Consider the following 27,913-nt stretch of genomic DNA (forward strand, 5'->3'; position numbering starts at 1 on the left):
TCCGGGAGCCACGCACTGGCTGGCCTTGTGGCGCACCCCGTTACCGTGGAGACCCCGGCGCATTGTATAGCCCACAGTAAAGGAAGGCTGTAGCAGCGGAAGATAGCACCGTAAATATATATTGAAAAATGTTTACATCTTTTTAAAATTTAAACACACATATAAAGTTTTTATTGTAACATTGCAATATAATTTAATTTAATTAGTGACGTATTCTGTTTGAGATACAAGAGGAACAGAGAAGCTGCCGTCTGTTAAATCATTTACTTTTTTCGCCTTTAGCTAACAGACAGGTGAATGAGGTGCAGGTAAAACAATAATAAACACGCCCCGCAGTGCAAGCAGACTACAAACATGCATAACAAAGGGACCGGTCCGGTGTGACCCTCCTTCCCTCCCCTCCTGGTTGGCGCAGTGAACCGTACGCTCTCTCATCCCTTCCCGTCATGCAGCGCTCTTGCCTGCTCCTCCGTCGAGCCGCCATGTTGTCGGAGTGAAAGCCTGGGGTGTTAGAGAGAAACTGGGGCTGAAATCCGCGACCATCCACCCTCTCCGCCGGTGAGTATCGAGTCGTTAGCGGTCGCGGTTGCTCAGGGGGGTGTTTATGCACGCTTCGGTGCGGGTATTGTCGTTACTGCGGCTCTGAGAGGGCGCTAAACGAGAATATTTTGCGAGGCTGAAGCGGCTGCCTCCCTTTCTGCTGCCTGACTCCTTCCTCCCGTTGTGTCGGTCTTCCGCTCCAGACAGCTCTCGGGCCTTTGTTAGCATCCGCGTCGCCGGGACCCGTGGTGCTGCAGGCTCGGCGGACAGGTGTAGTCCTCTGGTTATTTATTAATAACCACACTACGGTGGTAGGGAGCCGGGGGAGCGGTTAAAAACACTGCGCGTTTGTCCACCGGTTCGCCCGGGCTGAGCTTGTGTCGGGAGGCCGTGTTATTGTTGGTAGACACACAGTGAACCCCCCCACGGCAGCTCCGGGGCTGGCGTGACGGGGCGCGGATGCATAAAGGTAGCTGCCGTGAATTATTTCACGAAGCATCCCCATACTCGGTTTCGTTTTGATGTGTCATGTCTGCCGGGAGAGAAATGTTGCTCCAGCGTTATCCCCCCTTGCTAGCTTGCATGTTGCCCCTCTCGTATTGTCACACCCCTGTCTGTGCCCGGTATGCGGTGGATTGATCCCCCGGTATTGAATGATTAACCCAGTTAGACCGTGAACACCGCCGCCTGTTTCCGGGTCCTCGCATCAAACTTGTGGCAGACCGAGCCGTGTGCGCTTCTCGGCGGGGAATGGCCGCACTGTGCTGGATTTCCGGGTGTTTCTCTGGCTGATTTCGGAGCAGTAACAGAGGGATAAAGAGCTAACATTTCCTTGTGGCCGGTCCAAGAGTGGAGGAGGGATGATCAGTCGGTCGATTTGTTTTTATCTTATTATGGGAGGGGGGTCTTCATTCGGTCAGCTCGTGGTTTTGTCTTTGTAGAGGGGGTGTGTTGCACAGTGGTTACAGCAGACATTGGTAGCTTGCATGTGTTTGATTCATAGTGTCTGCCAGTCTCTTGCAAAGGTAATTACCGTATATGGCTCAGTGTAAAAAGAAGTGCTTGTAATTTCTTTCTAGCCTGTGGGGACATTAATGGGAAGCTGCTCATTTTAACAGAGATTAGAGGTAAGAGTCAAATACAAATTACACCCTTCTCTCATTGCTGGAGATCAGGGGCTGTTGTGCAAAATTGTTGACCACCAAAGGCTTGGCCTTTAGGTCCACACTGCACATTTTAAAGATAATCTGCCCTTCACTCTTTACCTGGGTTAACAAAACAACTTCTTAAAAAATAAGCACCACATCTTTGTCTCTGTTACATGGCTAAATAAATTCTCTAATTCTCACACCAATGTGCATAGTTACTATTTTAAATTGTTCCTTTTACATTATGGTATTCATAAATGGGGCATGTATTGCAGGACTGATTTACCCGCTGATAGCCATGCCTGTAAACAAACAGTTCTGCACGTGCAGTACTGTGCAAAAGTTTTAAGCCCCCCCTTATTTCTTTATGCTTAACTAGGAAAATGAGAAATATATGCCGTAGTCTTCAGGAATACTTTGTCAGGCTTCTTGAATGACATTCAAAGCTCTTCTTTGGATGTTGGCTGCCTTGTTCCGTTTTCTGTAAAGCTGATCCCACACTGCCCGGGGTTCCGGGGAGATCAGTCTATGACTGATAGTGCTCCATTGTGTGTTACTGTGTTTGGGATCACTGTCATGTAGAAAAATGAAGCCGCTGCCAATCAGATGCCTTGCATGGTGAATCAAAATCTGATGCTATTTTTCTGCATAAATAATTCCATCAATTTAAAAAGGTCCCCAACAACACTGGCTGAAATGCAACCCCAAACCATGACAGAGCCTCCACCATGCTTTACAGATGCCTGTAGACAATCACTGTTGTACCCCTCTCCTGACGTCCTCCGTACATGCTGATGATGATTTGAACAAAAAGTTTCAAATTTGGATTCATTACTCCATCAGTCCAGTCCTTGTGTAATTTGATACACCTCAGCCTTTTCTCCATGTTTCCCTTCTTTAAGAAGGGCTTCTTGACAGCCACCCTTCCACTGAGACCATTTCTGATGAAGATTCGGTGAACGGTAGATGGATCAACTCAAGGTCCAGATGCATCTCTCAGGTCGCTCCATTTCTTAAGGACATGACTTTCGGGCACTGTTGATCTGGATCTTTTTCCTCCTTTTGTCCAGGTTCCTCAAAATGTTTAACGACACACTGCACATAATGGAGAGTTTTTAGGTATTAGCTCTTTGTGAATCAGAGAAACACAATTTTATTGTTATCAAACTCTGGTATGTCTGTCAAACTCTAGCTTTTTAAAAATTTATTTATTTTTAAAATACAGATTCAAGTAATGTGAACAAAAGATGTGTTTTGCGACAGGCTGCTAGTAACAGTGCCTAATGTTGCATTTAAAGTTGGTTCTTTGATAAGTTGTCTGTTATGCATAAACACAACGCTGGTTCATCCCTTGAGTTAGGTACTTTTTTTCTGCTTGAATGATTCATAGGTCAGTGTTAAGGGGCTTAACGAACAAAGAAAAAAAGTGTTCCTCTGAAAATGGCCAGGTGCAAGGACAGAAAATGAGTGAAAAAGCCAGCGTCCAAAGAAAAACTTCAGACAACCTGCAGAACTTTGATAAAGACCAGTTAAAAAAAACTTTAAGACAGTGTGGCTCCTTGGAAGCCACGCTGCTGTAAAACACCTTGAACTAGACAGGAAGTAACTCGTCAGTGACTCTGCAGAATATGCAGGTCACTGTGTGTGTGTCTAAATACCTTTTTAGGGGTGAGTAATTTGTAGAAGTTTCACAACATTCCTGCCAAGTGAACCTTTGTCACTGGAGTTCATAGCAGCGTGTTTGCATCAGCCAGATACAGAGGGTGCAGTAAAGTTTACATTCTGCTGCCGATAGGCAGGTTGGCAGTTAAATCAGCTGCTTGTAAAATGATTCTCTGGTTTACTTCTGTATCTGTTGATCCCAGTGCTCTTGTGCTGATCCTCAGCAGTTAGGCAGCTTTAATAACAGTTCACCATTTTGTCCTAAGAGTGTTATAGCAACAGTCTGGTAAGCAGTATTGCAGCATTGTGTGTGATATTCTTTGGGCTTTCTTCACAAAGAATAAAGTCCAAAGATGGTTTGAAGGTTTGACTGTTTTAGTTAGGTTAAAATTGTATTTTTTAGGTACGTTGTAGTGCTTTTGAATCGTGATTCTAATATATAACCTTTGCACACTGATAGATTTAAAGTTTAAAGTTTGCTTTTAGCTTGCGTGAAGCTAGTTTTTGTTATTGTATTGCAGTTGCATAAAACAGCGTTAACTGTCACCCGGTGCAGAAAGTAAACAATATTTGTTTAAATATTTTTGCATCTCTGGTTTGTTGTCAAACGTGGGAGGGCTGTCCTACTGGAAAATGAATAAATTTTGGCTCCATTTCCTTTCTTTTCTCATTTGTGGCTTAATCAAGAAGTTTACTGTCATTAATACTGCAAAACAAAGTGGTTACACTGAACAATGAAATTCTGACTTTGCAGGTTCCCTTCACACAGGTAAAAACAAAATTAAAATACAAAATAATAAGCATAGAAAATAAATAACATAAAGCAAGTACTACAGTACACTGGAGTGTAGTCGGAATATAAAGTGCTGTTTGTTATCTATATTAATTGGTTTACAGGATAGTATCACTGAGTCTGACCTTTGACCACAACCCTTGGGGAACTGTAATATTACAGACAAATGATTTGGTTCATTTTGCTTCATATGCTTCCAGCCACCTCGTTTTTGTAAAATTCACTTTATAAAGTTCGAGTTTCTGAGTAGGGGTCATTGTTCACAGCAGTTTAATTGCTGTGAACTAATTTGGCAGCAAGCTGGCATGATGACATGGGAAAATGTTAGGTGTGAAGATAATATAGTGGGATATCAGCTTCATTATTCTGAGTTGACTTGTGTTTTTAGAGGAGCATGTATTATACAACCCTGCAGTACATCCACCCTGGCAAAAGTCAGCTTTTTTGTTGTTGTTTTTGTAGAGATGCATGGATTCATTCTTTAGATTGTTGTGCTGATTAATTATGCTGCATTGTGTTGAAGTGTGTTGGGGTTTTTTTTTCCTTTCTTCCCATTTAGGTGCAGATGAGCTTTTAATTTACAGCCCATAAATGAATAAACATTCAAATCTCAATAATTATTTTATTGCAGTGAAGTTGGTTATTGGACTGCAGCGTTTTTATTCATAATTTGACACTTGTGCTTCGCGGCTGTTGGGTCTTCACCGTTCATCATAAGATTCGGTGTTAAATTGGTCAGAGTGCTCCAAACTTTTACTATGTTGAACTGTTGTGTTTTCTGTGACTGATGCATTTCACTCACTCTGGACAGGCTGTGGTGGAATGAGCAGTGTGTGTGTGTTGAAGAGGAAAGCAGTGCTCTGGCAGGATTCATTCAGCCCCCACCATAGAAGTACTTCTCCCAGCATGCCCGTGGTGCTGAGCAGCGGAGGACATGCCCCTCCAACTGGGCAGACCCCTCAGGCCACACCCCCCAGCCAGCAGGTAAAAACCACCACTCTGATACATTTGCTGTTTTCATTCATTCATGTCTTTTTCCATTGAATTAAACTGGCGTGATCACTTTCTACTGCAGCGCATACAAAAGGTAAAGCAGTCTACCTGGATGGCTATTATAGCTCACCTCTCTCTGTGAGAAACACATTGTAATTACTCTGACATGCAGACAATAAAAGTGTCCTGCTGGTTTAATAATGAAACTTTTTTTTTAAAAGTGTGATGCTGTTAACAGCAGGAAATGTTTAGTTGTTTAGTTTACCCCAGCACTAACTTAACAAAAGCAACTAAAAACTGGTCAGTCCAGTAAGATGAGGCTCATGTGTAAGACAGGAAACTGAGCTGTAAACAGTAGATATTTGGATATAAACTACAAAAGTACTGAAAGCTGGTCAACAGCTTATCTAGTGTCACAGTTTGTTGTAATTTGGTGGGGGGGGCGCCAACAAGAACTAACAGACTTCTCATTCTTAACAATGTAGTATCTGTTGTTGTTTTAGTACTACAGCTATTATAGTGTTGTTCACAATGGTGCAAGTCATATATTCCTACCCTTATCAGTATTCGTCATGCAATATTTTACCGCAAATTGGCAGACCACACTAACCTACCTTAATCTGAGCATGTCTGCCTTGTTTTGAAGGTTCTTGTCCTCATAATCTACCAATAGAAGGCTCCTGCCTGACTAACACATAAACAACCAATGATTAGTTTGTCACAAAGTTTTGTAATTTTTCAGTTTCTATTTATATACACTGGAAAACATTCACTCATTGCACTTCGCAGTGAAGTGATAGCTTGTTGTTTGCAGCATTCCAAGCTCTGGTTGTCTAGGTAACCCTCTAAAGCAGGGAATGGGCAATTAATTTTCCCAAGCGGCCAGATGAGAAACTGGGACTGTTGTGGAGGACCGAACCAATTGGCTTCTATCGCACATTTTTGCAGCCCTCCATAACCGTTTCTTGTTGCCATGACGCTATGCATCATTAAAAGTGGGGATGCAGCTTCAGTGTTACTTATTAATAGGTGTTAGCAGGTGTAACTGTCAGATGGAGCCAGGAATTGTCTACGTTTTGGGTTTTTTTCACCTTTTCTCTTTGACATTATCACTGAATTTCTCAAATGATGTATTCTGGTTGGTGTTTGGCTAGCTAGCTAACTCTGTTAGGCAATTTTAACTGGTCATATTTGGGTGCATCTGTCTAGGCAAATGAGGGTAAAGGTCACTGATCTTACACCTACTGTTTTACTTTAAGCAATATCATAAAAATACCCATATGACTGTAATCTCCAGTACTTGGTTACAAACCCTGATTAGAGCACCAGAAAATGAGACATTGCAACACAGCCATTAAAGCTTGATGACACTCATTTCAAGCTTTCTGGAACATGTGCATTTGACTCGAGAGCTAATGAACCAAATAATTGCAGTCTTATCTTACTAGCTTTAAGGCTTTTGTATTGCCTCGGCTGTTATTAGCTGAATAAACAATGGTAGTTAAAGGAGCTCTGCTTAAACGGCTAGCATCAAGCTTGATAAATGCAGGGCATCAGCCACAGCAAAGGGGACCTTCCTCATTGTTAAATCACTTGTTTGGAAGGATTATGGTTTTCAAGTAAAGCGGTAACACCCTTCACTGGCTTCTGAAGTTCAGATGTAGTGAAAACTTTATTTTAGGAGTTAGCCTCTGACCATCTGATCAGGGTCTTTTAACTGTTCCACGCTCTTATTTTAAGTCCACAGGTGACCACGCTTATGAGGTTGAAGCGCATAAACTTGATCTTCATCTGACTCAGTTGTTTGTTTTAAACCACTGCGTAAAAGTTATTATTGTTGTTATTTCTGCTACATTGGGTGTCCATGAACAGAGCTATTTTCTGGAAATGAAGCTGACATGTTGTAGCATGAAGGTGGCTACAATCATTAGAGCGCTGCCTCTAATGGGTTATTGTTTTGGTTTTTTTGTGTTACACATACAATTTACATGTTTGGGCTTTCTAGAGAGTCAGTTTTATATCATGAAGATTCAATTCAGTGTTGTCAGCTCATTTTTGTAAAAACAACCAAACAAACTTGTGGCTGCTGTGATCATTGATTCTTTGTAGGTATTTATATAGAAAAATTACTCAACCTTTTGTCACCTTTTTGGATGTGAGGATTTTGCAGATTAACGAGGGTAAAATGTAACAAATCAACATGGGCTGAATTACTGTGATGAATACATAATAAACCAAATATATATTCCTAAATTGAGGAATATTTATATACTTTGCGGCAGTTTGTAGTAAATGATCCCAAATCTCTGTGGTTTGTGTCAGGAAGGTCCGTCTTAAAAATCTGCCAAATCAAACCTGAAGCTACTCACTGTGGTGATCTGTTTGTGAGTAAAGAAGGAGCAGAAAGTAGCTTCATCTTGTGGGAGTTTTAGTGATGCGCTACTACCTTTTCTTTCGGTGCAATGTATGATGGCATGCTATGCTTCTATAGTGGCAATCAACTCCTGAAACTTTTCAGTTTAGTCTCCTATACATCATCCACCACTTTGAGCCAGTGGACTGAGCGACTTCACATTGTATGTGTTGTTATAGCCTTTTTGAGCATTTTTCATGGGTTATGTGACAAATATTTAGACTTTTTGTGCAGTACAGACCATCCAAGATGTTTGTACTTCAGTTTTGGTGAGTGAAGTTCTGGTATGTCTGATGGTCTGTTGCTTTGCTGCTAATTTTAGCCAATATTCAATAAGGTTAATTAACTTTTATTTATATAGTGCCAAATCCCAACAGTTGCCTCAAGGGACTTCGTAGTTGATGTAAAAGACTGTAAAGTATTAGAAAATCCCCCCACAATGAGATGGTCCTCCTTTGAGCAAGCACTTGGCGTGAGTGGGAAGGAAAACCTCCCTTTTTAACAGGACAAAACCTCCAGCAGAAGCAGGCTCGGGGAAAAGAGCTCGAGATTAATTTCCATATAAGTGATGATTAAATGCAAAGTGTTGGATAAACACATACCAGAAGGAGATGAGTGAAGATGAAACCCTCAGTGCATCATGGGAAGCCCCCATCAGCTTAGACCTATTGCATTAGCTGTTAACTTGGCCCTTAGCACTCTAGCCTCTTATCCATATAAGGTCACTTCTGACATTTTAAAAATTTTAAAACAATGATGTTGAAGCTAGACGATGGTCAAAAACCAGTAAGTGACACATCGTCTATCCTTATGTCCTCCTCGCTGCTGGATTTCCTGCTGTACTCGTTTTACAGCCAAAAATGTTCCTGAAGCTCATCTGTAGTGTCCTCTGCTGCTTAACTGAAATGTTGTTTGGTAGTCTGAAATGTGGCCCCCAAATCTGATAATACTGTGATGCTGCTGTGACAGGTCTGAACGATATACTGTCTTCAGCACTGTGTAAATTGTATTTGTTCCACAGCAAAAGAAACATTTTAAGGCCCCAAGGTATTCTGAAGGGGTAGAAAATGTTAGTTCATGATAACAAGGTTAGTGTTTTCATGAGTAATCCTTGGGGGAGAAGAATGTTTTCTGATAAGCAACAATTTGGTCTGACTGGCTGTCCTGTGCTTTGCGTGTACAGCAAACAGTAAGCCCAGCTGTTTCCAGTACATGGTAACCATGGATTCTTTGATGGTGGTGTCTTGTGGGGGAATTTTGAGTTTTCCCTCAAAGTGAGGGAGGGAGGAAGTGACTGGGGGCTTTTCTGTTAAACAGAAGTATTGCCTCTTACTTGGACGTGAGAGGATGTGGCCTTAAATACCTCAGCCTGTTGTCGTGTTTGGGTGATGCTGCTGATTTCTGAAAAAATCCAAATGACACATCCTGAGAGAAGATGATATTTAACTGGGGAAAACTTCAGCTTTTAAAGATGTGTTTATATTGTAATACCTGTAATACTGATTTTCTTTTTACCTCTGAAACATGTCCTCCATGCAGTAATAATTAAAAATACTAAAACCAACACTGAAACTAATAAAAACTATACCAAAACCTAAACAATAAAAGCTAAACTGAAAGAAGGAAATTCACTCTGAAAAGTGAAACTGAACTAAATTAAAAATAAAAAGTCAAAATAAAACAGAAAATAACTAATGAGGAAAAAACCCCAAAACAATAAGAGCTCTGGTTTCGGTGTATATTTTCAGCATGTTCAGCTCTGGTGAATAACGTTTGCAGTCTTTCTCAGGCACTGTGTTCTGGTTGCTGTTACCAGTAATTCCAGGGTAATGTGCATGTGTGTACTTGTGTCTCTCAGGGTGTGGCGGGCGCTGGACGTTCCCAGGACGATGCCATGGTAGACTACTTCTTCCAGCGGCAGCATGGCGAACAGCCCGGCAAACATCGCTGGCCCACTGGAGACAACATCCATGACAGCCAGGTGTGTGTGTGTGTGTGTGTGTGTGTGTATATGTTGCACAAGTGGCAACATACAGCAGAGACATTAAAAGACTTTTGTTAGTAACCTGGTAACACTGCCAAAGTTAAAGAGCTGCCACGGCTGCTATAACCTCTACAAAATGCCTTTGTGTAGATGAGTTAGTGACACAACCTGATCAGCTGTCATGTTGTGTCTTGTGATGCAACATACATCATCTTTATTACACGGTGGCGTAACCATCGGTATCCTTGCATCTGTCCATTGCCAGCTATTTCTTTTTTTCACAAATCCGTCCAACTCTTCCACGTTTGTGAAAGTTTCGTGTTTTTTTTGTTTTGTTTTTTTTTTCTTTTTTCATTTCACCCGATGCATCTCTCTGCACCATCTCTTCAGTGCCCTTAAACACAGTGTGGTGATAAGTATATGTGCTAAAAGGGAAATAATTTCCTTGTTACTAAAACTCTAAAGTAACTAACTCATCTACACAATGGGGTTTTGTTGAGGGTTTAGCAGCCGTGGCAGTTCTTTGAGTTGAAATGACAGATTTAATCTCCACAGTTTTCTCAAAATGATCACTAATATATATCTGTTTTCTTAAAATGGTCCTGATACTCCTTGATAAGTGTTAGCTGAATGGACAGTCTCATTCGCTTTGTGTTTGCAGGTGCGCTCCATGGACGAGCTGAACCATGACTTCCAGGCTCTCGCTCTTGAGGGACGCGCTATGGGAGAGGTGAGACAAGAGTTGATGAATCAGGGTCACCTATTGTGAAGAAGATGATGACCTCAGCCAATAATGGAGCATTGAGGCTGGTTACTCATGTTTGCACTTCTAAATTTAGGGTGAAATGACTGCTTCTGACGAGGGCAGACGCCGTGGATCAGCACTGCGACATTAAACCGCCTGCCCTGTATTTTGTAGCTTGGGCATTTGGCTGAATAGAAACATGATGGATTACCGGGAGTGAGTCAAACTTGAATAGCAGGAAATCCAAGAGGGAAAAAAAAAATAGAAATGGATCAGTTGCTCATGAGCTAAAAGTGGTGTTGGGTTGAATTTTTCGAGACTGAAAAGCTCTGAAAGCCGAGAAGAGATTGAGCAGAGATGCTTATTAATTCGAGCTTGTTGGACCGGCTGTTATTTGTTTTGTATTTTGCACTCAGTAAGTCTGTTAATGTTGGGCCAGTGCCTGCAGTTAGTTTTGGCTTGCTTGGTTACTGTTTTGCTGCTATACACTGTAATATATCAGTAGTGAGAGTGACTATTAAAAGCTTACAAAAATGACACTGTAATCTTTGTTTTTTAACTATAAATGGGTTTTTTTTGCCCCCTTTAGCCAGAAGATACACATCAGATTAGTTTTAAAAGTTTTTTTTTACTGTGAAAAAAAGAAAACTATCACTGGGTGTAATGAAAACCGAGGAGAGATATGAAGATAAACAACTGAACTGCTGATAAGGTGCAAGACTTTCTTTTGAATCCAAGCATGAAGCTGTTCCCAGCAGGAACATCGAGCTCCTGTTTGTTCCTCTACGCTAGTTTTTGTTGCTGTAGAAGCAGTTTATGTTTTTGATTGACTCATCCAGTTAGAAAGACCTGTTCTTGTTTGTTTTTTCGGGGGGGTTCAGTCAAGGGTCGAAGTACAGATGTTGCTGGAAACACAAGAACGGACTGTTTGCAGCAAAAAAAAAAAAAAGTTCGCCCATTTGTAGTCTTTGCTATCTACTCAGAGCTCTGCTTCTACAAACTTCCTGTTCTGTATGGATTGATTTTTAGTTTGCCTGTTCTCCCATCTGCCGGCAATATCTGTGTAACCTCATTATTTCTTTTGCCACCTGTTTCACGTCTTTATTGTCTTGTGTCTCTGCAGCAGCTGCTAACTGGTAAGAAGTTCTGGGAAACAGATGACTCTGGGAAGGATGGACCAAAGGGGATCTTCCTGGACCAGTGGAGGGACAGTGCATGGGGGGCTTCAGGTATTTGCCATCCTGGGATCTGTTTGTGTCATGGCTGTAGGGAGAAGGTTGGAGTGAATGCAGGAACCTTTCTTTTCTTTTTCTTTTTCTTTTTCTTTTTTTTTCCACTTAAGCACTTCAAAAAACGACCAAAACAATCACTGTCAGGTGTTTGGAAAATATATATTTAGTTTCCTGCCAGACTCAGAGGCTGATGTCAGAGTGGGATCTCTTGTGTTCTCCCAGATCATGTCGAGATCTGAGATTCCTGTTGTATCAAATTAACACAGTGTGGTTATTTCTGTAGACGGGATGACAAAAGAAATATCCCTGCTTTTTACAAGTCGTCTGGCGCCGCTCGTACATCATGTCTGCGCCGGGAAAAAATGCTGACGCGCGTTAGCTAATTTCTAGAGTGTTAAACACTCACTGGTTCATGAAAAAAAGAAAAAAAAATTCTTTTGTATTCTAATTTTTTATGAATTGCAGTCATGTAAAAATGCTTTTCACATTACTCTTTGCAGTCTTGTGGAAAAAAAAAAAACTAAACACACCTTCCATAAGAATTAAGTGGGTCAGGAACAGCTGGGTGCTGCTATTCAAATGCACTTAACAGATCAGTAACAAGTTTTGGCAGTTTGCTTGTCTGGAGCGTTCAGGTGTGTGTTTGCACAATCCTAGCAAATCCCCCCCCCACCCCCCCCACCCCCCCACCCCCACTACCCCCCCACCCCCACTTACCACCACATACCACCACCACCACAACAATGCTCAAAGAAAGCAAAAAAAACCCCAAACAAGCGCTACATTTTGGTTTGCAGTCCTCAGTTAGCATGTCACGTTAGCAGAAAAAGACTGAACAAGTTTGGCATGATTTTGAAGGGCTCCCAGGAGAAAGTCTCTCTCTCTCTATAAAACCAAAAACATGGGAGCGCGGCTTAGCTTTGCAAAGTTGCATCTGAACAAACCACAAGACTTCTGGATCAAAGTGTAGATATTTGGCTGTAATGCACAGTGCCTGTTTGGCAAAAACAAAATGCAACAACAGGACAGTAATCCCAACCACAAAGATAACTCTACAACAGAATGAGTGAGGTGGGGGAAAGGAATGAAGGCGTTACAATGGCCCAAAGTTCAGACCTCAGCCTGATTGAAATGCTGTGACAGGACCTCAGGAGAGCGGTACAAACAAATGCCCACAAACCTCAATGAACTGAAGCAAACTTTAAAGAAGTGTGGGTGAAGCGGCTAATGTCTGATGTGACAGCATCAGAACATTTTCCCCGTACATTTCTGTTAAGAGAGGAAAGTTCTGGTGCACGTGTGGGAATGGCTGTATCAAGATTTATTAGCAACACCAAAACTTCCTCAGTACATAAATAAAATGAAAAATACGGTAAATAAAAGTGATGTGCAGTATGTAATGAAACTGGAACCTTCCCCTTTGCCAGTGCTTGTTTCAGCATGTGTTAACATGCACTCTGCTGTATGTGTGTGAGAAGCTGCCAACAGCAACGATTAAGTTACTGAAATCAGCGTTGGTGCCTACACAGGCCCAACATTGAGTTTATGTTTCTCAGATTTTGTGCACTGTGTGTAAGTGGATTAAGAGTATTTGATATTGCTGATATCCTAATTTCTTATGAAATGCTATCAAATACATCAGGAGCTTTGTTATTCGGCCCAGCACATCTGTAACAGCTGAACATGTTGTTACTGCTCCGGATGATCATTTCTATTCAAAAATCTTCAAGCAATCTGTTTTGAAAGCTGCTACTTTTTGCTTGCACAGTTTGCCGAGTAAACGTGTCGTTCTCTGTTCCTCTCACGGCAGATCACTCGGTGTCTCAGCCAATCATGGTGTCCCGTCGGCCAGGGCAAGGTTTCCATGGCGGTGGTGAGGTCGGGGTGGGCTCTGTGATGTCTCCACGGTCCGAGAGCGGAGGGCTCGGGGTTAGCATGGTAGAGTACGTTCTGTCCTCCTCACCGGCTGACAAACTGGATTCCTGTCTTCGAAAAGGACCCTATGTAAGTGTCATTACTCAAACACTTCTGTTTCCCTGATCATGCTAACTGTAACTGCCACGCACGCCCATTGTGTCATTTTCTCCCACTGACAATGTGTAGTTTTTGTCAGTGTCACTTTGTCCTTCCTGCGCCTTCCTTTGTGTGTACAGCAGAGGAGCAACACTGTGCATCTGGTCTCATTGTATCATTTTCTCTCCATCACACAGGGTCAGAGGGATGGAGAGGTGGAGGAGGAAAAGAGGGAGAAGCCAAAGACGACGTTTGAGGGAGAGAAACTAAAAGAGCTAACGGAAGGTGAATCTGATGTGATCAGCGACGTCATCAACCCGAATGGGCTGCCTGTACAGAACGGCCTCGACGTGGACGTCAAAGAGTTTGGGTAAGAATCTGCGTGACACAAGAGGACACACACCCACACCTTAGAGAAATGATTGGTACCCTTTAGATATTAACCGAACCTCTGCTCCATGCAGTCGCCCCCCGGGCAACATGCCGGCTCCCGGCCCAGAGGGTGATCTGCTGGGCGGTCCCGGCGGCGTAGGGCCTGAGGGTTTGACACCCCTGGGGGGTGGCGGAGGTCCCAAACCTCCTGAGGACTTTTCTGGCGTGGAACAAGGTGGTGTTACCATGGACCCCATGGAGTCGGTGATGGAGCCGCTTCAGTTTGACTACAATTCTCAGATGCCCATGGACTCTGCACCCACTGTGGGCTTATTTGATTACACTAACCAGCAGCAGGTAAGATCACCAGGCAGAGGAGTTATTTAGTGTGTGTTAACAGCGCTCAGCTCACCTATGGTTCACCTTTCTTCATGCTGTTTGCAGCTGTTTCAGAGAAACAATGCCCTAGCAGTGCAGCAGTTAACAGCAGCCCAGCAACAGCAGTACGCACTGGCAGCCGCACAGCAGCCTCACATTGGTAAGTGTGTCTGTGGGACATGCGGGCAGGAGCTCATTCGAGAATAATTTCCTCACTTTCATTGTGCTGAGCATTGTGAAAGTTACAGTTTGATGGAAATACAGTGAATCACTACGTGCCACAGAGCTGACTGAAAAGTCTGTGATTGTAAACAAAAACAGAGGTGACTTTCCCATCGTGACTCATTTTCTGTCTAAACTGCTTGTCAGATGGTTGTATGGCTTCACGCACACATTATCTTTGATGGTGTCGGTGTTGCAGATGCTCCCGAACTACCCCAAAACAAACAGTCACGTGCATTTCATGATGACTGGCCAGCTTCTTCTTCTGGTATATTTGTATTCGTAGCACAGGGTTTCCACTAATGTTTTACAAGCCTGGCAGTGCACAGAGTCCTACTTGACCCCCTGGCTCGGTGTATAGACTGGCTGTTTTTATTGTTAAAAATAAAATAATGCCTTAAAGATTGAGATTTGATTAGTAAATATGACATCCTTGCGAGTCTCTTAAGTAGTTATGCCATAGCTTCACAACAAGTCCTGTGATTTTCCTTCATGTATGGTGTAAAGCTCTTTTGCCCTGGTTCACCTTTACCCTCCTTGTGTTTTCCAGGTCTGGCTCCAGCATTTGTGCCCAATCCTTACATCATCAGTGCTGCGCCGCCAGGGACAGACCCATATGCAGCGGGCCTAGCAGCAGCAGCTACGCTCGGTGAGACGTTCTTCTTTTTAGACACGCTGTCACCTCCGTTTAGATTTCTGTTAAATGCAAAACAAAAATGTAATTTTCCCATGTTGATCCATAAATATGGACACTGTTGCCTTATCTCAAAGCTACTTTGTGTATCTGTTTGTGTCTAGGTCCAGCAGTGATGCCCCCCCAGTACTACGGTGTGACCCCCTGGGGTGTCTATCCAGCCAACCTTTTCCAGCAGCAGGCTGCTGCAGCCAACAGTTCAGCCAATCAGCAGGCAGCAGGCCAGGGCCAGCAGAACCAACAGCAGGTCAGTTGGCTGTCCGACAAAAAACTGACACACGGGCTCCCACCGGCTCAAAATATTTCTGTGAGCGCTCGTCTCTCATGCCAGTTAAAAAGTGCATTTAGACAAAGACCTCTTCATTGATTATTAAATGATTATAAGCAAATCAGGGAACTGCTACTTGTTGTTCTCCCATTTGTGCGGTTGAGCTTTGTTTCTTATTCCACACGGAACTAATTCAAAATTTTGCTTTTCTGACTTTCTAAAGGTGATGCGTGCTGGAGGAAGCCAGCGACCTTTGACCCCTAGCCAAGGGCAACAGGGTCAGCAGAATGACCAGCTGGTGGCGGCAGCAGCAGTCAACTCAGCCCTCGCCTTTGGGCAGGGGTTAGCAGCAGGAGTACCTGGTGAGTGCAAAACTATAAACAGCTCAGTTATGAGTTACTGCCGCCTGTCATCTACATGAAAGAAACATGTCAAAATCTTCTTTCTCAGGGTATCCAGTATTGGCGCCCGCAGCCTACTATGATCAGACAGGGGCCCTGGTGGTCAACACGGGAGCCAGGAGTGGCCCCGTCCGCCTCATGGCCCCCGCCTCCGTCATCATATCGCCTTCTGCAGCACAAGCAGGTAAACTAGCAGCTCACTTGGAGCGTGTGGTCAGAAGCCCGGCCTGCCTCTGTTGCAATAAACGAGACTGTCATGCACACAGAACAGCAGATTACAGATTGTGGCATGTTCCAAATGTCCCATCTAACCAGAGCACGCAATTATAGGATTGTGACTATGTACTTTCGAGTCTGGACTTAGATTTGCACAAGGAGTTCCCATGAGGGAGTGTTTCTGAGTTTTAAAAAGCAAGGTTTACGTCACTGATGGAGGTGATTGAAAGCATTGTTAGGGAAGTAAAAGAAATCAATCTTACGATTATCTTCAACGACTCGTTTACTTAACACAATATACATTTTTTGTTGCTTTATGAGATGATTGACTTGGATTGTTTCCCGTCTCCAGTTGCTGCTGCAGCAGCCTCCGCTGGTGGTGCCAATGGCGGTCTTGGTGGCGGGGCTAATGGTCCTTTCCGTGCCATGACGTCCCAGCAGCCTCAGCAGCAGGGTGGCCCCGGTGGCGCTCTGGGAGGAAGTTCCTTCTACGGATCCTCGTCCCTCAGCTCCTCTTCCCAGAGCTCCTCTCTGTTCTCACAAGGCTCTGCCCAGCCTGGACCAGGGTCTGCCTCCTTGGGCTTCAGCCAGCCAGCCTCATCCTCTCTCGGTGCCACTCTGGGGGCCACGCTGGGAGGGTTTGGCACTGCAGGTGGGAATGCACTCTTTCCAAACGGTATCTTTGGTTCTTTTGGGGTCTTTTAAAATAAATCTAAGTGACTTGCCAATCAATTTTCCCTCTAAGCTGCGCGCGTGCGCAATTGCACACTGCTGGCACGGTCTCTGCACACAGAAAATCCGCGTTGTGCACACAAAAAAAGAAATCTAACCTGAATTGAAATTAAAATAAATACTTTAACAATTCTGTTTTGCAGTGTTAGTCAGTAAGTGACTGGCTGCTCAAGTATGGGATTAGAATGATGCCACCTTATCCCATAGTCCAGCCAGTGATGCGATTCACATTTGTATATGCGCAGCTAATCAACATCGTTGACAGGCTATGACAGCGTCCTTATTTGCCGACACCGGTGTTTTAGCTAGCAAAGCGGCGTGGCTGATGTGGAGTGAAGCCACGTTAATGACAACGTGCACAACCATTGGAGATGTGAGCAGGACAGATGGAACAATTGACGGTAAAAGTGTGGACTTTATATGAGTTTTTAAATTGTGTTTATAGGCCACGTAAAACCAGAGTTATGATAAAAATATATGCAATGTTTGGTTTTCTTCCTGAATGTTATCATTGTTTATATTTACTGCGGGAAGAAACAGTAAAAACGGTGTTTTATAAGGAAAATGCTGTGTTTGGAGTCTAAAGTTAATGTGTAGTCTTGTGTAGTTAGTGTGTAGTGTAGTCAATAGTTTTGTTGTGTGTGTCAGAACAATGAGGCGACTCCTGAATGTTGCAGGTGTTACAGGAGTGATACATCTCCTGTTGTCAGGCCTGCAGGTATCAGGCTGTTGTTCTCCTTTATTGTGGACAGAAATTATTTTTTGGAGTGGCACAAATATTTTGTGTGGCATCAAATTTGATGCAGAACAGCTGATTGTTCTGTAAATAGTTTGAAATGTTTATTTAAAAAAACGCCTTGGCTGCATTTTTAGGTAAACAGCTGCAAAAAACTTTGTTGTTTGCATAAACTCTTTTTGGAAGAAGTAACTATATAATTAATTGCCCAACATTGGTCATTATATACTGTATTTTGCAGACAGAGTTACAGGACTCTCTCCCAGACCACAGAGTCATACTCATAATACAAGTCAGAGCTTTATTTTTTTTTTAAAAAAGAAAGTTTTGTTTTCAAAATTGGAGTTCAAGTTATTTTTACTTCCAATAGTGTTAACATACTACACAGGTCATGAACAAGATTTTTTTTTAATTTTCATTGTAAGTGGGCTAAAGCAGTTAATTAAAAGTAGTCTAACATAAATGTAAATGCTGTAATTTGATTATTTTAATAAACCATGTAACTTGGATGGATTCGATGCTGGCGTGACCACAGTGCACACGTCTGCTGTTGCTCACAGTAGTCCAAGGGATCGCTCAGGGAGTTTGTGTGTTCGCTCAGACACATGAAAAATTAGAGGGAACATTGTTGCCAATGTATAATGTAGCTGTGAGTAGTTAAACTGAATAACAGTTACTGATAAATACTAACAGATAACCCCGATTGAATTCATATCTTTGTCTCCCTCTAGTGGCCAACTCGAGTGGTGGCAGTGGCTCCAGACGGGACTCATTGACAGGCAACAGCGATTTGTATAAACGCACACCTTCCAGCCTCACCCCTATTGGTCACGGAGGATTTTACAACGGCACCCTGGGCTTCAGTCCATCCCCTGGCCCTGTGGGCATGCCTTTACCCAACCAGGGGCCTTCCCATTCCCTCACACCTCCACCCTCCCTGTCCAATCACAGCTCCTCATCCAACCTCAATCTTGGTAAGCATCTTTTCTCTGGATTTTGGGTTAATTAGGAGTGCTGCTGGTTTATAATGATGTTTTATCAGTTGATGGTTTCTTTACTTAACTTACCAGAACTTTTTTTTTAAGCTTTACATTAATGTAAACAAATATGCATCATTTAGAGTTTATTCTAGTAAAAGATGTGTCTGGCTTAATTGAGAAGCGACTGTTGTTCAGTTTTCCAAACTAACAAATGAAGCTGAAGATTTGTACGGCAGCATGTTTTGAGGAATTAATTATAAATTGTGTCGCAGTGTTTTGTTTTGCGTGATTGACAGTTGGCAGAGTGAATTTTAATGCAAATCAGTGTTGATGAAATGATAATTAAACAAACTGACAGCCAGGGCGAGGCTTCATTATGACTCGGATGGATTACCTAGCTGTGGCATATTCATTCACATGCATCAGATTTGTCATTCTGTACAGATTCAACCAATCAGAAAGGACTTTTTTGTTTTTTTCAAAGGAAGAAAACTTAAGCGTGCACTGACATGCTCAGCTAGACACAGAGTTTATCTAAGAACACAGGTTTTTGAGTAGTAATATCCTCTACTGCTCAACTTCAAGGATTAATTCCATATATTTTCAGCTAAGTCTGTGTCAGACAGGCTGAATGATGTTCATTGTATAACTTGCTTTTACTGTTGCAGTACCTATTGGTACTTATTTGTATGTGATGTATTTTTAGGTTCATATTCTCTTAATTTGACTTTGTGACAGTCCCCTTTCTCTCTGACGCCACAGGAGGCCTGACCAATGGCAGTGGGCGTTTCATCTCCGCAGCTCCAGGAGCCGAGGCCAAGTACCGCAACGCCGCCAGCTCGGGCTCCTCCCTCTTTTCCCCCAGCAGCCAGCTCTTCCCATCATCACGGCTACGCTACGGCATGTCGGACGTGATGCCATCAGGCCGGAGCCGCCTGCTCGAGGACTTCAGGAACAACCGCTATCCCAACCTGCAGCTCCGAGACATCGCCGGCCACATCATGGAGTTCAGCCAGGATCAGCACGGCAGCAGGTACGTGTGGGCAGTTACCTCCAGGATCAAATAACACCTTTGAAGTACCCTGAAAGTCTGTCCCATGAGTAATGGCAGTCAGTTGGAGGCCCCAATAACTGCAGGTTAATAGGATACCACACTGTGCACGACAAGTCTGTGACAGGGTGTGTTACTGTGAAACGTCAACTTTTAGGCGTACCACTAGTGCCAGTTAAGTTATAATGAAAAAGTAGACACAAAAAGTAAAGTCTGTCTGTGGCTGCGACTAATGATGTGCTGCACGATTAATATACCAGCCGCTTTAGCAATTAATCGTTCGCGGTGGGTGTTTGTAGACTCTGAAGCCTCCAGACTGTTCATTTTGTATTACCAGCAGTTTAAACACACCAAATCATCGCTATTGTGCTTGAATTTCAAGTAATAACTTGCAAATTTATCAGGCCATTGAGTCTTTGTCTTTAGACACATTAACTTATACAGAGAATTTTTAGTAGACAGGACAGTGAAGACTGGAGAGAGAAGTGGGGAGAGGTTGTGGGTTTAGCACAGGGGGAGGTCACCTTCTCAGCCAGGTGAGCTGTAGCAGTGCCCATTGATAATTGTACTTGCATGGCAGGTTTATTTCTCACATATTGATCACTGACAGTTGATGTGTGACTGAAGAGTGTCCTTTTCAAGAGCAAAATTTACAAAGTGATTTTCAATTCAGAGTAATTAGAATTAAAATGGTATAAATCGATTAAAATAAATAAAGCCACGTCTGAAACGGTGCATCCTAAGCTTCTTTTAAAGTAAAGGTATTAACAGTGTCAACAGATCTTAGGTCACTGGATCTATATACAGCCAATAAGCAGCAGATGTTATCTCTGATTGTAGTGGTTCACTGATGTATGGAGACATTTGAACGTGTTGTGCTATGAAGTGATCACCAAATTTTTAAATTGAACCCAAAACTTTATGAGGAGCAAGTGTAAGGAAGACAAAATTGGGCCTTTTTAGAGGACCCTGTGAGATATCTCATAGCAGCATTCATTTGTAGGCGATCCAGGGATGATTTGCTCATACAAAGAAATCATGAATTACAATAATCAAGGCGAAATGAAATAACTGTGCAAATCTGGACAGGTTTGCGATTAAGCTCTTTAATTTCATGCAGTAACCTCTATATTAAACATTGATACTGACAGAAAAGTGTTGTCACTGAACCATCACTACCCGACACTGTGACGCAGTCCAGACATGTGCAGACTTCTCTGCTGAAGTCATCTGTGAACATATCAACATGCCCGATCTGCACGTTCCAGACAATTTCTTTCCACCATCTCAGTCTGTTTTATCTCTCTCCTCGCCGGGCATCCATCTCTTCACCTCACAGGCTGCTCACTTCCTTCAGCTCCCTCTTTGGACCGTCTCCACTCCGACTGTCCCTCAGGTTAAAGAAACTGGAGCACTTCTCTCTCAGTTCTCTGTCTCAGGACATCTGTCTCGCTTTATTGCTCTGACGTGTTTGTCTTCATCTCCAGTTTCATCTAAACTTTGTAAATCCCCTTTATGCACTTGGTGGATTTTATGAGAAGAGTCTGTGTATTTTCTCATGAGGCTTGTATACATTGCAGACAGGAAAAAGAAGAAGGGGGGGAAAACAGAACAAAAGATGTTTGTCGAACTTAATTTAAAAGATATACTTTTATTCATCCTCGTTCTCTTTTAAAGGTTTATCCAGTTGAAATTGGAGCGAGCCAGTTCAGCAGAGCGCCAGCTCGTCTTCAGCGAGATCCTGCAGGCGGCCTACCAGCTCATGGTGGATGTTTTTGGGAATTACGTCATCCAGAAGTTCTTTGAGGTGTGTGTGTGTGCAGTTCATGCTGTGCTGCGTGTGCCTTTGAAACGCCAACGTTAAATTTATGGGAAAGTCTCAGTCGATTATTCTTCAGAACCACGCCTAGCTTTAATAGCTTTTGTAGCCTGTCTGATTTTGCTTACATGTGTGGTGTTGTATATTGTCAAAAGGATTAGAGGCTCGTTTTGTTTGTGCGTTTCAGTTTGGCAGCCTGGACCAGAAGCTGGCTCTCGCTGAGAGAATCCGAGGTCACGTGCTGTCTCTGGCCCTGCAGATGTACGGCTGCAGGGTCATTCAGAAAGCTCTGGAGTTCATCCCCTCGGATCAGCAGGTTATTGTAAGTACACTTGTGAGCGTGTAAACATGACCCTAAATAAATCTATCCTGTCACAACCCTGCTGCGCTTGGATTTCTGCTGAAGGGGGGAAAAAAGGGGGAAATATCCTAGTGTCCCAATTTGTTAGCACATCTATTATCCACGTGCTGATAATTCAGCTGTGAGTGAGAGCACATTGCTCATAGATAACACATTTCTATTTATACAGCAGAATGCAGCATCGATGAAGAGGTACGCTCCCCGCACTCAAATGGCATTTTTCATCTACGTTGGGCTTTTATGTTGGCGCTCCCTTGTGAAACAGCAGGCTCCTTGTATGCACTCTATCATCAGCGTTGAATGAAGCTAAAGACGCCACAGTTTATATGCAAATGTAAACTGGTGCTATTCAGATAAAGCTAGAGGAATATCAACAGGAAATAATTTAGTTTGAAGTCAGTGTTTTAGGATAGGGTCTGTCTCTGTGTGTATGTGAGGAAGTAAGTTATCCATCTTTGCTTAATAGACCCCAATAGATTCCTGCAGGGCATCTGTTAAAAGCCCAGTGTTATTTGTCTGGCTGTGAGCCGCAATGAAAAATGAAGGAGAGGCTGCAAAATGCCATCAGGCAATATTTGATTTCTCACAAACAATTACTGTCCCTCTCCTCACTCCGCCTCCCCTCTGTCCCTCTCTTCTTCTTCTTCGTCTCTGCAGAGCGAGATGGTGCGGGAGCTGGACGGCCACGTGCTGAAGTGCGTAAAGGACCAGAACGGTAACCATGTGGTGCAGAAGTGTATCGAATGTGTCCAGCCTCACGCGCTGCACTTCATCATCGAAGCCTTTAAGGGACAGGTCGGTCTGCACAAACAAATATTTCCACATTCAGTCACTGTAGCACGCCAGCGCATGGCTGACATCCACACACACTCACTGCTGCTGCCTGAAGGCAGCGAGCATATTGTCACCGCCAAAGCACATAGACACACATGCTCAGGCCTTTTTTTTGTTTTTTCTTCTCAGGGACAGGGTATGTTGCCTTGGCAACAGAAACCTCAGCCCAGTGGCGACAGCCATCTTCTACCTACCTACAAGCTAAATGTTACATTAGCATAAAGTGTTAAAATAAAGATTGTGTGTGTGTTCGTGCATCATCCTTTTGTTGTCTACACATGAAAGGTCTCGGTTTTGAGACTCGACTCGGCGCTCTGACAGTAAATGTTACCACCGTGTGAGTGTTTTGCTTCTCGAGCATTTGCATGTTGTGTAACGGCACGTCTCGTACCCGGTGGCTCAGATTTGTTTGTGTAGCTGAAAGCATGTCAGGAATCTGTGTTTCACCTTCCCTGCAGGGGTGGGCCGGGTATGCGAAAGTATGCCTCTGATAATTCGAGGCGCTTTGTACACCATAAGTGAAAACAGTTTGAGTTCATCTCACCTCACTGAGCTTGAATTGATGTGCGATTGTGAGCGGAATGACTAAAAATGTGCAACTACACGCGTCTCTCAGGTCTTCGCCCTCTCCACTCACCCTTACGGCTGCCGAGTGATCCAGCGCATTCTCGAACACTGCCTCCCCGAGCAGACGCTGCCCATATTGGAGGAGCTCCATCAGCACACAGAGCAGCTAGTGCAGGTGAGGCACTCAGCGCTGTCAGTCTTTGACTGCAGCTTTATATTTTTCAGGATAATGACACTTCAAGTTAGCTCAAAGAGGGGAAAAAAAGCTCCTCTCGAAGCCTCCAGATTTCTGAAGTTGGCTGTGTTTGATGTGACGTCAGAGGCACCAGCTGTCCTTCTCACGTTTTTAGTTAATGTGTCTGCGGTTTGTTTTATTTAGGACCAATATGGCAACTACGTGATCCAGCACGTTTTGGAGCACGGCAGAGCCGAGGATAAGAGTAAAATCGTGGCTGAGATCAGAGGCAATGTACTGGGACTCAGCCAGCACAAGTTTGCCAGGTAAACACCAGCGCGCGCGCGCACACACACACACACACACACACACACGTGCCCACGTTGTCAGCTCCATCTTTGTTTGAGAGGTTTTCCTTTGGTTTCTTCACACCTGCAATCAGATAAGGAACTTTTTCTGTGCCTGGGGGATGTTACGATATTTATGATAACATCTGTTACTCAGAAACTTTGATCATGAACCAAACATGGCACAGCCTTTATATTTACACCATAGGCACACATTACAGAGTAGATGATCTAATGTGATTTTGGAGCTTCTTTAAGCTTTAAGTCGCCTGCTGTTGTTTAAAATTCAGGCCAGAAATGATCAAATTGGGTTACAGGTACTTCATATGCAGAGACAGGCTTGTTGGTGTGGGAAAACATTTGCTTGCATTCTCACTCCTCTATTCTTGTGGCTTTTATTAACACTGTCCCCCCCCCCCCCCCTCTCCCCTCCTTTCTCCAGCAATGTGGTTGAGAAGTGTGTGACCCATGCGTCACGGGCAGAACGGGCTGTACTGATAGATGAAGTGTGCAGCCTGACTGAGGGCCCCCACAGTGCCTTATACACCATGATGAAGGACCAGTACGCCAACTACGTGGTGCAGAAGATGATCGATGTGGCCGAGCCAACGCAGCGCAAAATCGTAATGCATAAGGTTGGTAAAGGGGCCAGAGGGGTCATCGTGCGTCCCGTCTAAATGTTGGGATAATAAATGTGATTGTAGTCCTCTTCAGTTCAGTGTTTACTGCAGTCACTTGTGGGGAAGTCGTGTGCATGTTGTTGTTGTTGTATAGCTTTGACATTTTCTGGATGAGGAGGTGTTTTCGGGCGTTTAGAGCGCTGGTCTGTGTTACAGTTAAAGGATAATCATTGAACATTTCACCCTTTTTAGAGCAATCAAATGCAGTATCTGTGATTTAAAGGTTGGAAATAGTCATTTTTATTATGGTGTTGGTGTAAAGTTCAGCACATTAATTTATTCCCCAAACAGCCCGAAGCTCAAAGTGATTTAAGATGGTTTAATTCAGCTCATGAACAGGAATAAGAGGTGAATAAATTGAAGCTGTTCTCGGCTATAAAACCTATAAACCCGAGACTATTTGTTTCAGCTCGAGATGTCAAACCCTGGGGAAGCTTTTCAGTGGATCCCTAAAAAAAAAAGTCTTAAATTCAGCAGTGTGAATTTTTTTAAGCAAATTGGATCACTAATGCGAACAAAACTATAATGGAACCAACCGTCACTAATGCAAAACTGTGCAGGCGGGTTGGATTGATGAGAGCTCATCCAGCTAATGCACTCTGTTGTTGTGTCCAAGTAGCAACTACCTCTAAAGCTATTAAGGTGCAAATATGTCTGCTAACTTGACCTCCATCCATAATGGGAAAGCACATTTCAGTGAAGTTTGCATTAATGCGTACACTCACCGGACACTTCATTAGGTACATCTCGCGAGTGCCAGATTAGGCCCCCTTTCCCCTTCAGGGCTCCATTAATTCTTCGTGGCGTAGAATAAACAAGTGCTGGTGCTTTCATGTTGTTTACACCAGATTCTGACCCAACCATCCGAATGAAATCGAGACTCATCAGACCAGGCGGCATTTTTCCAATCTTCTGTTGTCCAGTTTTGATGTGCTTGTACGAACTCTAGCCTCAGTTTCCTGCTCTTACTTGACAGGACTGACATAGTGCGCTCTACTGCATACCTGGTTGTAACAAGAGGTTATTTGAGTTACCGTTGCCTTCCTATCAGCTTAAAGCAGCCTGGCCATTCTCCTCTGACCTCTGACATCGACAAGGCACTTTCAGCAAAGAGCTGCTGCTCACTGGATATTTTCTCTGTAAACTTTAGAGATGGCTGTGCAGCAAAATCCCAGCAGATGAGTTTCTAACACCAGCAAGCCCACATTTACATCATCTTTATTCTCCATTCGGATGCTCACTTTGAACTTTAGCAGCTCGCCTTGGGTGTGTCTACATGCCTAAATCTATTCAGCCATGCGATTGGCACTTGAACAGATGTGTCTAACAAAGTGTCGAGTGAGTGCAAATCAAAGGGCGAATTTAGAGAGCTGGCTTTTATTTATTCCTTTATTAACTCTTCTAGTAATGTTTGCTCAGTCGGTTTATAGATGGCATCTATCAACCTCAGTTAATGTTGGCCTCGTCACTGATGTGAGGTCTGCATGCATGTAAGGGGACTCGAAAAGGAGCAGATTTGTATCAATTTTTAACTAACGTGTGTGTGTGTGTGTGTGTGTGTGTGTGTGTGTGTGTGTGTGTACAGATCCGGCCTCACATTTCCACGCTGAGGAAGTACACGTATGGAAAACACATCCTCGCCAAGCTCGAGAAGTACTACATGAAGAACGGCGTCGACCTGGGTCCTCTCTGCGGCCCTCCTAATGGCATCATGTAAACTGAACCCCCTCCTCCTCCCCCACCCCAAAATCATGTCTACCACCTCCCCACCCTTCAGCTCACCTTCCTCATGCCTTCATGTCTACCCCACCCACCCCCTCGTCTGACCCTTCAGAAAGCATCATGCCCACTTCACCCCACCGAATCCTCATAGAGGACATCGTGTACCCCTCCCACCACTGTTTCCATGACAACCCTTCGGGAGGAGCCTGTTGCTACAGGCAGCCTTAGTTGGTGGGTTGGGTTTTTTTTGGCACCCCTCCCCCCACTGGACTCCAGTCTGTAAACTGGGTGCAGTGGAAGGCAGCGACGGTGGCAGGAGGGGGTGGAGGTGAACAAGGAGAGGTGAGACCAACTCTACTCACCACTCCATCCTCACCCCACTCCTCCTTTTCTTGTTTTTTTTCCTTTTTTGCTTCTGATAAACTCAAAAGATAAATAAATCTTTCACTTTTTGCTACTGCTGCATACACAATCCTAGAGCCCCCTCCTCCTCTCATTCTAGCTATTTACCACTATGAGATGGAACGAGTATTTAATTTGTCTGACGTCCCCGAATCATAGACAGACACACACACAGACACACACATGCGCGCGCGCGCCACCATCAGCTAACCAGCAGACAGATCATTTAGCATGGGAGATTCGTTTTCTGGTCTTGCTTCTATAAATATAACGTGTATACTTGGTGTAGACCTTTGCATATATATATATAAATATATATATAAAACTTTGTAGTTTTTCTGGTTTTTGATGTTGAATCTGTATCTATAATGTATCCTAGTAGTGACCACATACTTCTGACTGTATAATTGTACATTTGTAAACCCTTGTAATGTAAAAGTGCTTTACCACCCTTTTTTGGTATGAGAAGAAGAAAAAAAAAAGAAAAAAAATCTCACTCTGGGGGACAAAAAAAAGGAAAAAAAAACTGTGCATTTCAGTGTATATTCTCACCTCCTTGGTTGTGACATATGAGTTGTTGTATATTGTAAATTGTAATATCAAATTTTGTTTTGAAAAGCCCTTTCTATACAGCGTTGTACTTGTACAAAGATTCGCCACGCTTGGTTTTATCTTTATCTCGTCACTGCTTAACTTAAAGACGTCGATCTCCCGCCGACTCCCAATTGGACACGTTCGGATAGTTTAGTGGTGTCTTTTGGTTTCTGTTTTTTGTTTGTTTGTTGTTTTGGTGGGGAGGGGGGGACTTTTTGACCTTTTTTAAGATCTTTTTATAGGAATGCTTTACCCCATGAAATGTGTCATGTGTTTTGAGTACGCTGGCTGGGTGGGAGAAATAACTTTTACTCATTTAAACCCCCCTTCCCCTTCTCCCCCCAAACTCCTCAGTTACCCATGACTGTTTTCAGGGGTAAACCCGTGGATTGTACAGAGGAGACTCTTGTGTTTTTTGGCATTTTCTCTAGTGCTGTAAGTGCTGTATCATACTGTCCATGTCCTTTTGGGTGAGAGAGAGGCCGCCCGCCACAGCGCGGTGTACATTTGGAGCAGCCTTGTGTATATTTACTACGAGCACACCTGTAACCATATGTGTATAGTTAACAGAACCTGTGTATGCTTATTGCCTGGGCAACTATTTTTTGTAACTCCTGTTGTAGATTGTCTCTAAACAATTGTGTGATCTTTATTTTGAAACCAAACTGAACAAAAAAAAAAAAACTTTGAAAATTTACCCGCCTCCGCTGTGCTTCATTGTGTGTCTGGTACTCTCGTTATGTTGAATCGAGAAACAGGATCCTCTGCCGTAGTGTGTGTTCGATGTCTTCCGAATGGATACGGCTGCAATTACACAGCAAGAGTCAAGAGAGGGGAGC

The 27,913-nt window shown here is 43.4% G+C and overlaps 1 protein-coding gene across 4 annotated transcripts; it reads left to right on the forward strand.

The window, feature by feature from the left end:
• Positions 1–224: 224 nt before the first annotated feature.
• Positions 225–27,747, forward strand: pum1 (pumilio RNA-binding family member 1). Of its 4 annotated transcripts, none has more exons than XM_065470953.1 (23): positions 225–558; positions 4,955–5,127; positions 9,408–9,530; positions 10,195–10,263; positions 11,405–11,507; positions 13,321–13,514; positions 13,721–13,893; positions 13,988–14,252; positions 14,340–14,433; positions 15,046–15,144; positions 15,294–15,436; positions 15,681–15,819; positions 15,908–16,042; positions 16,427–16,726; positions 18,274–18,516; positions 19,261–19,555; positions 21,251–21,380; positions 21,580–21,714; positions 22,411–22,548; positions 23,204–23,329; positions 23,534–23,655; positions 24,119–24,311; positions 25,942–27,747. In XM_065470953.1, exons 2-23 carry the CDS (start codon positions 4,966–4,968, stop codon positions 26,071–26,073), a joined length of 3,513 nt encoding a protein of 1,170 aa, XP_065327025.1. In that variant the 5' UTR covers positions 225–558; positions 4,955–4,965; the 3' UTR covers positions 26,074–27,747. The 4 variants fall into 4 exon arrangements, with proteins under 4 accessions (XP_065327025.1, XP_065327023.1, XP_065327029.1 ...); XM_065470951.1 differs by having other exon boundaries at positions 226–558; positions 11,402–11,507; XM_065470957.1 differs by having other exon boundaries at positions 226–558; positions 19,285–19,555.
• Positions 27,748–27,913: the final 166 nt, after the last annotated feature.

This window comes from Pelmatolapia mariae, linkage group LG22 (genome assembly GCF_036321145.2).
Source record: "Pelmatolapia mariae isolate MD_Pm_ZW linkage group LG22, Pm_UMD_F_2, whole genome shotgun sequence".
NCBI classification, from domain to species: domain Eukaryota; kingdom Metazoa; phylum Chordata; class Actinopteri; order Cichliformes; family Cichlidae; genus Pelmatolapia; species Pelmatolapia mariae.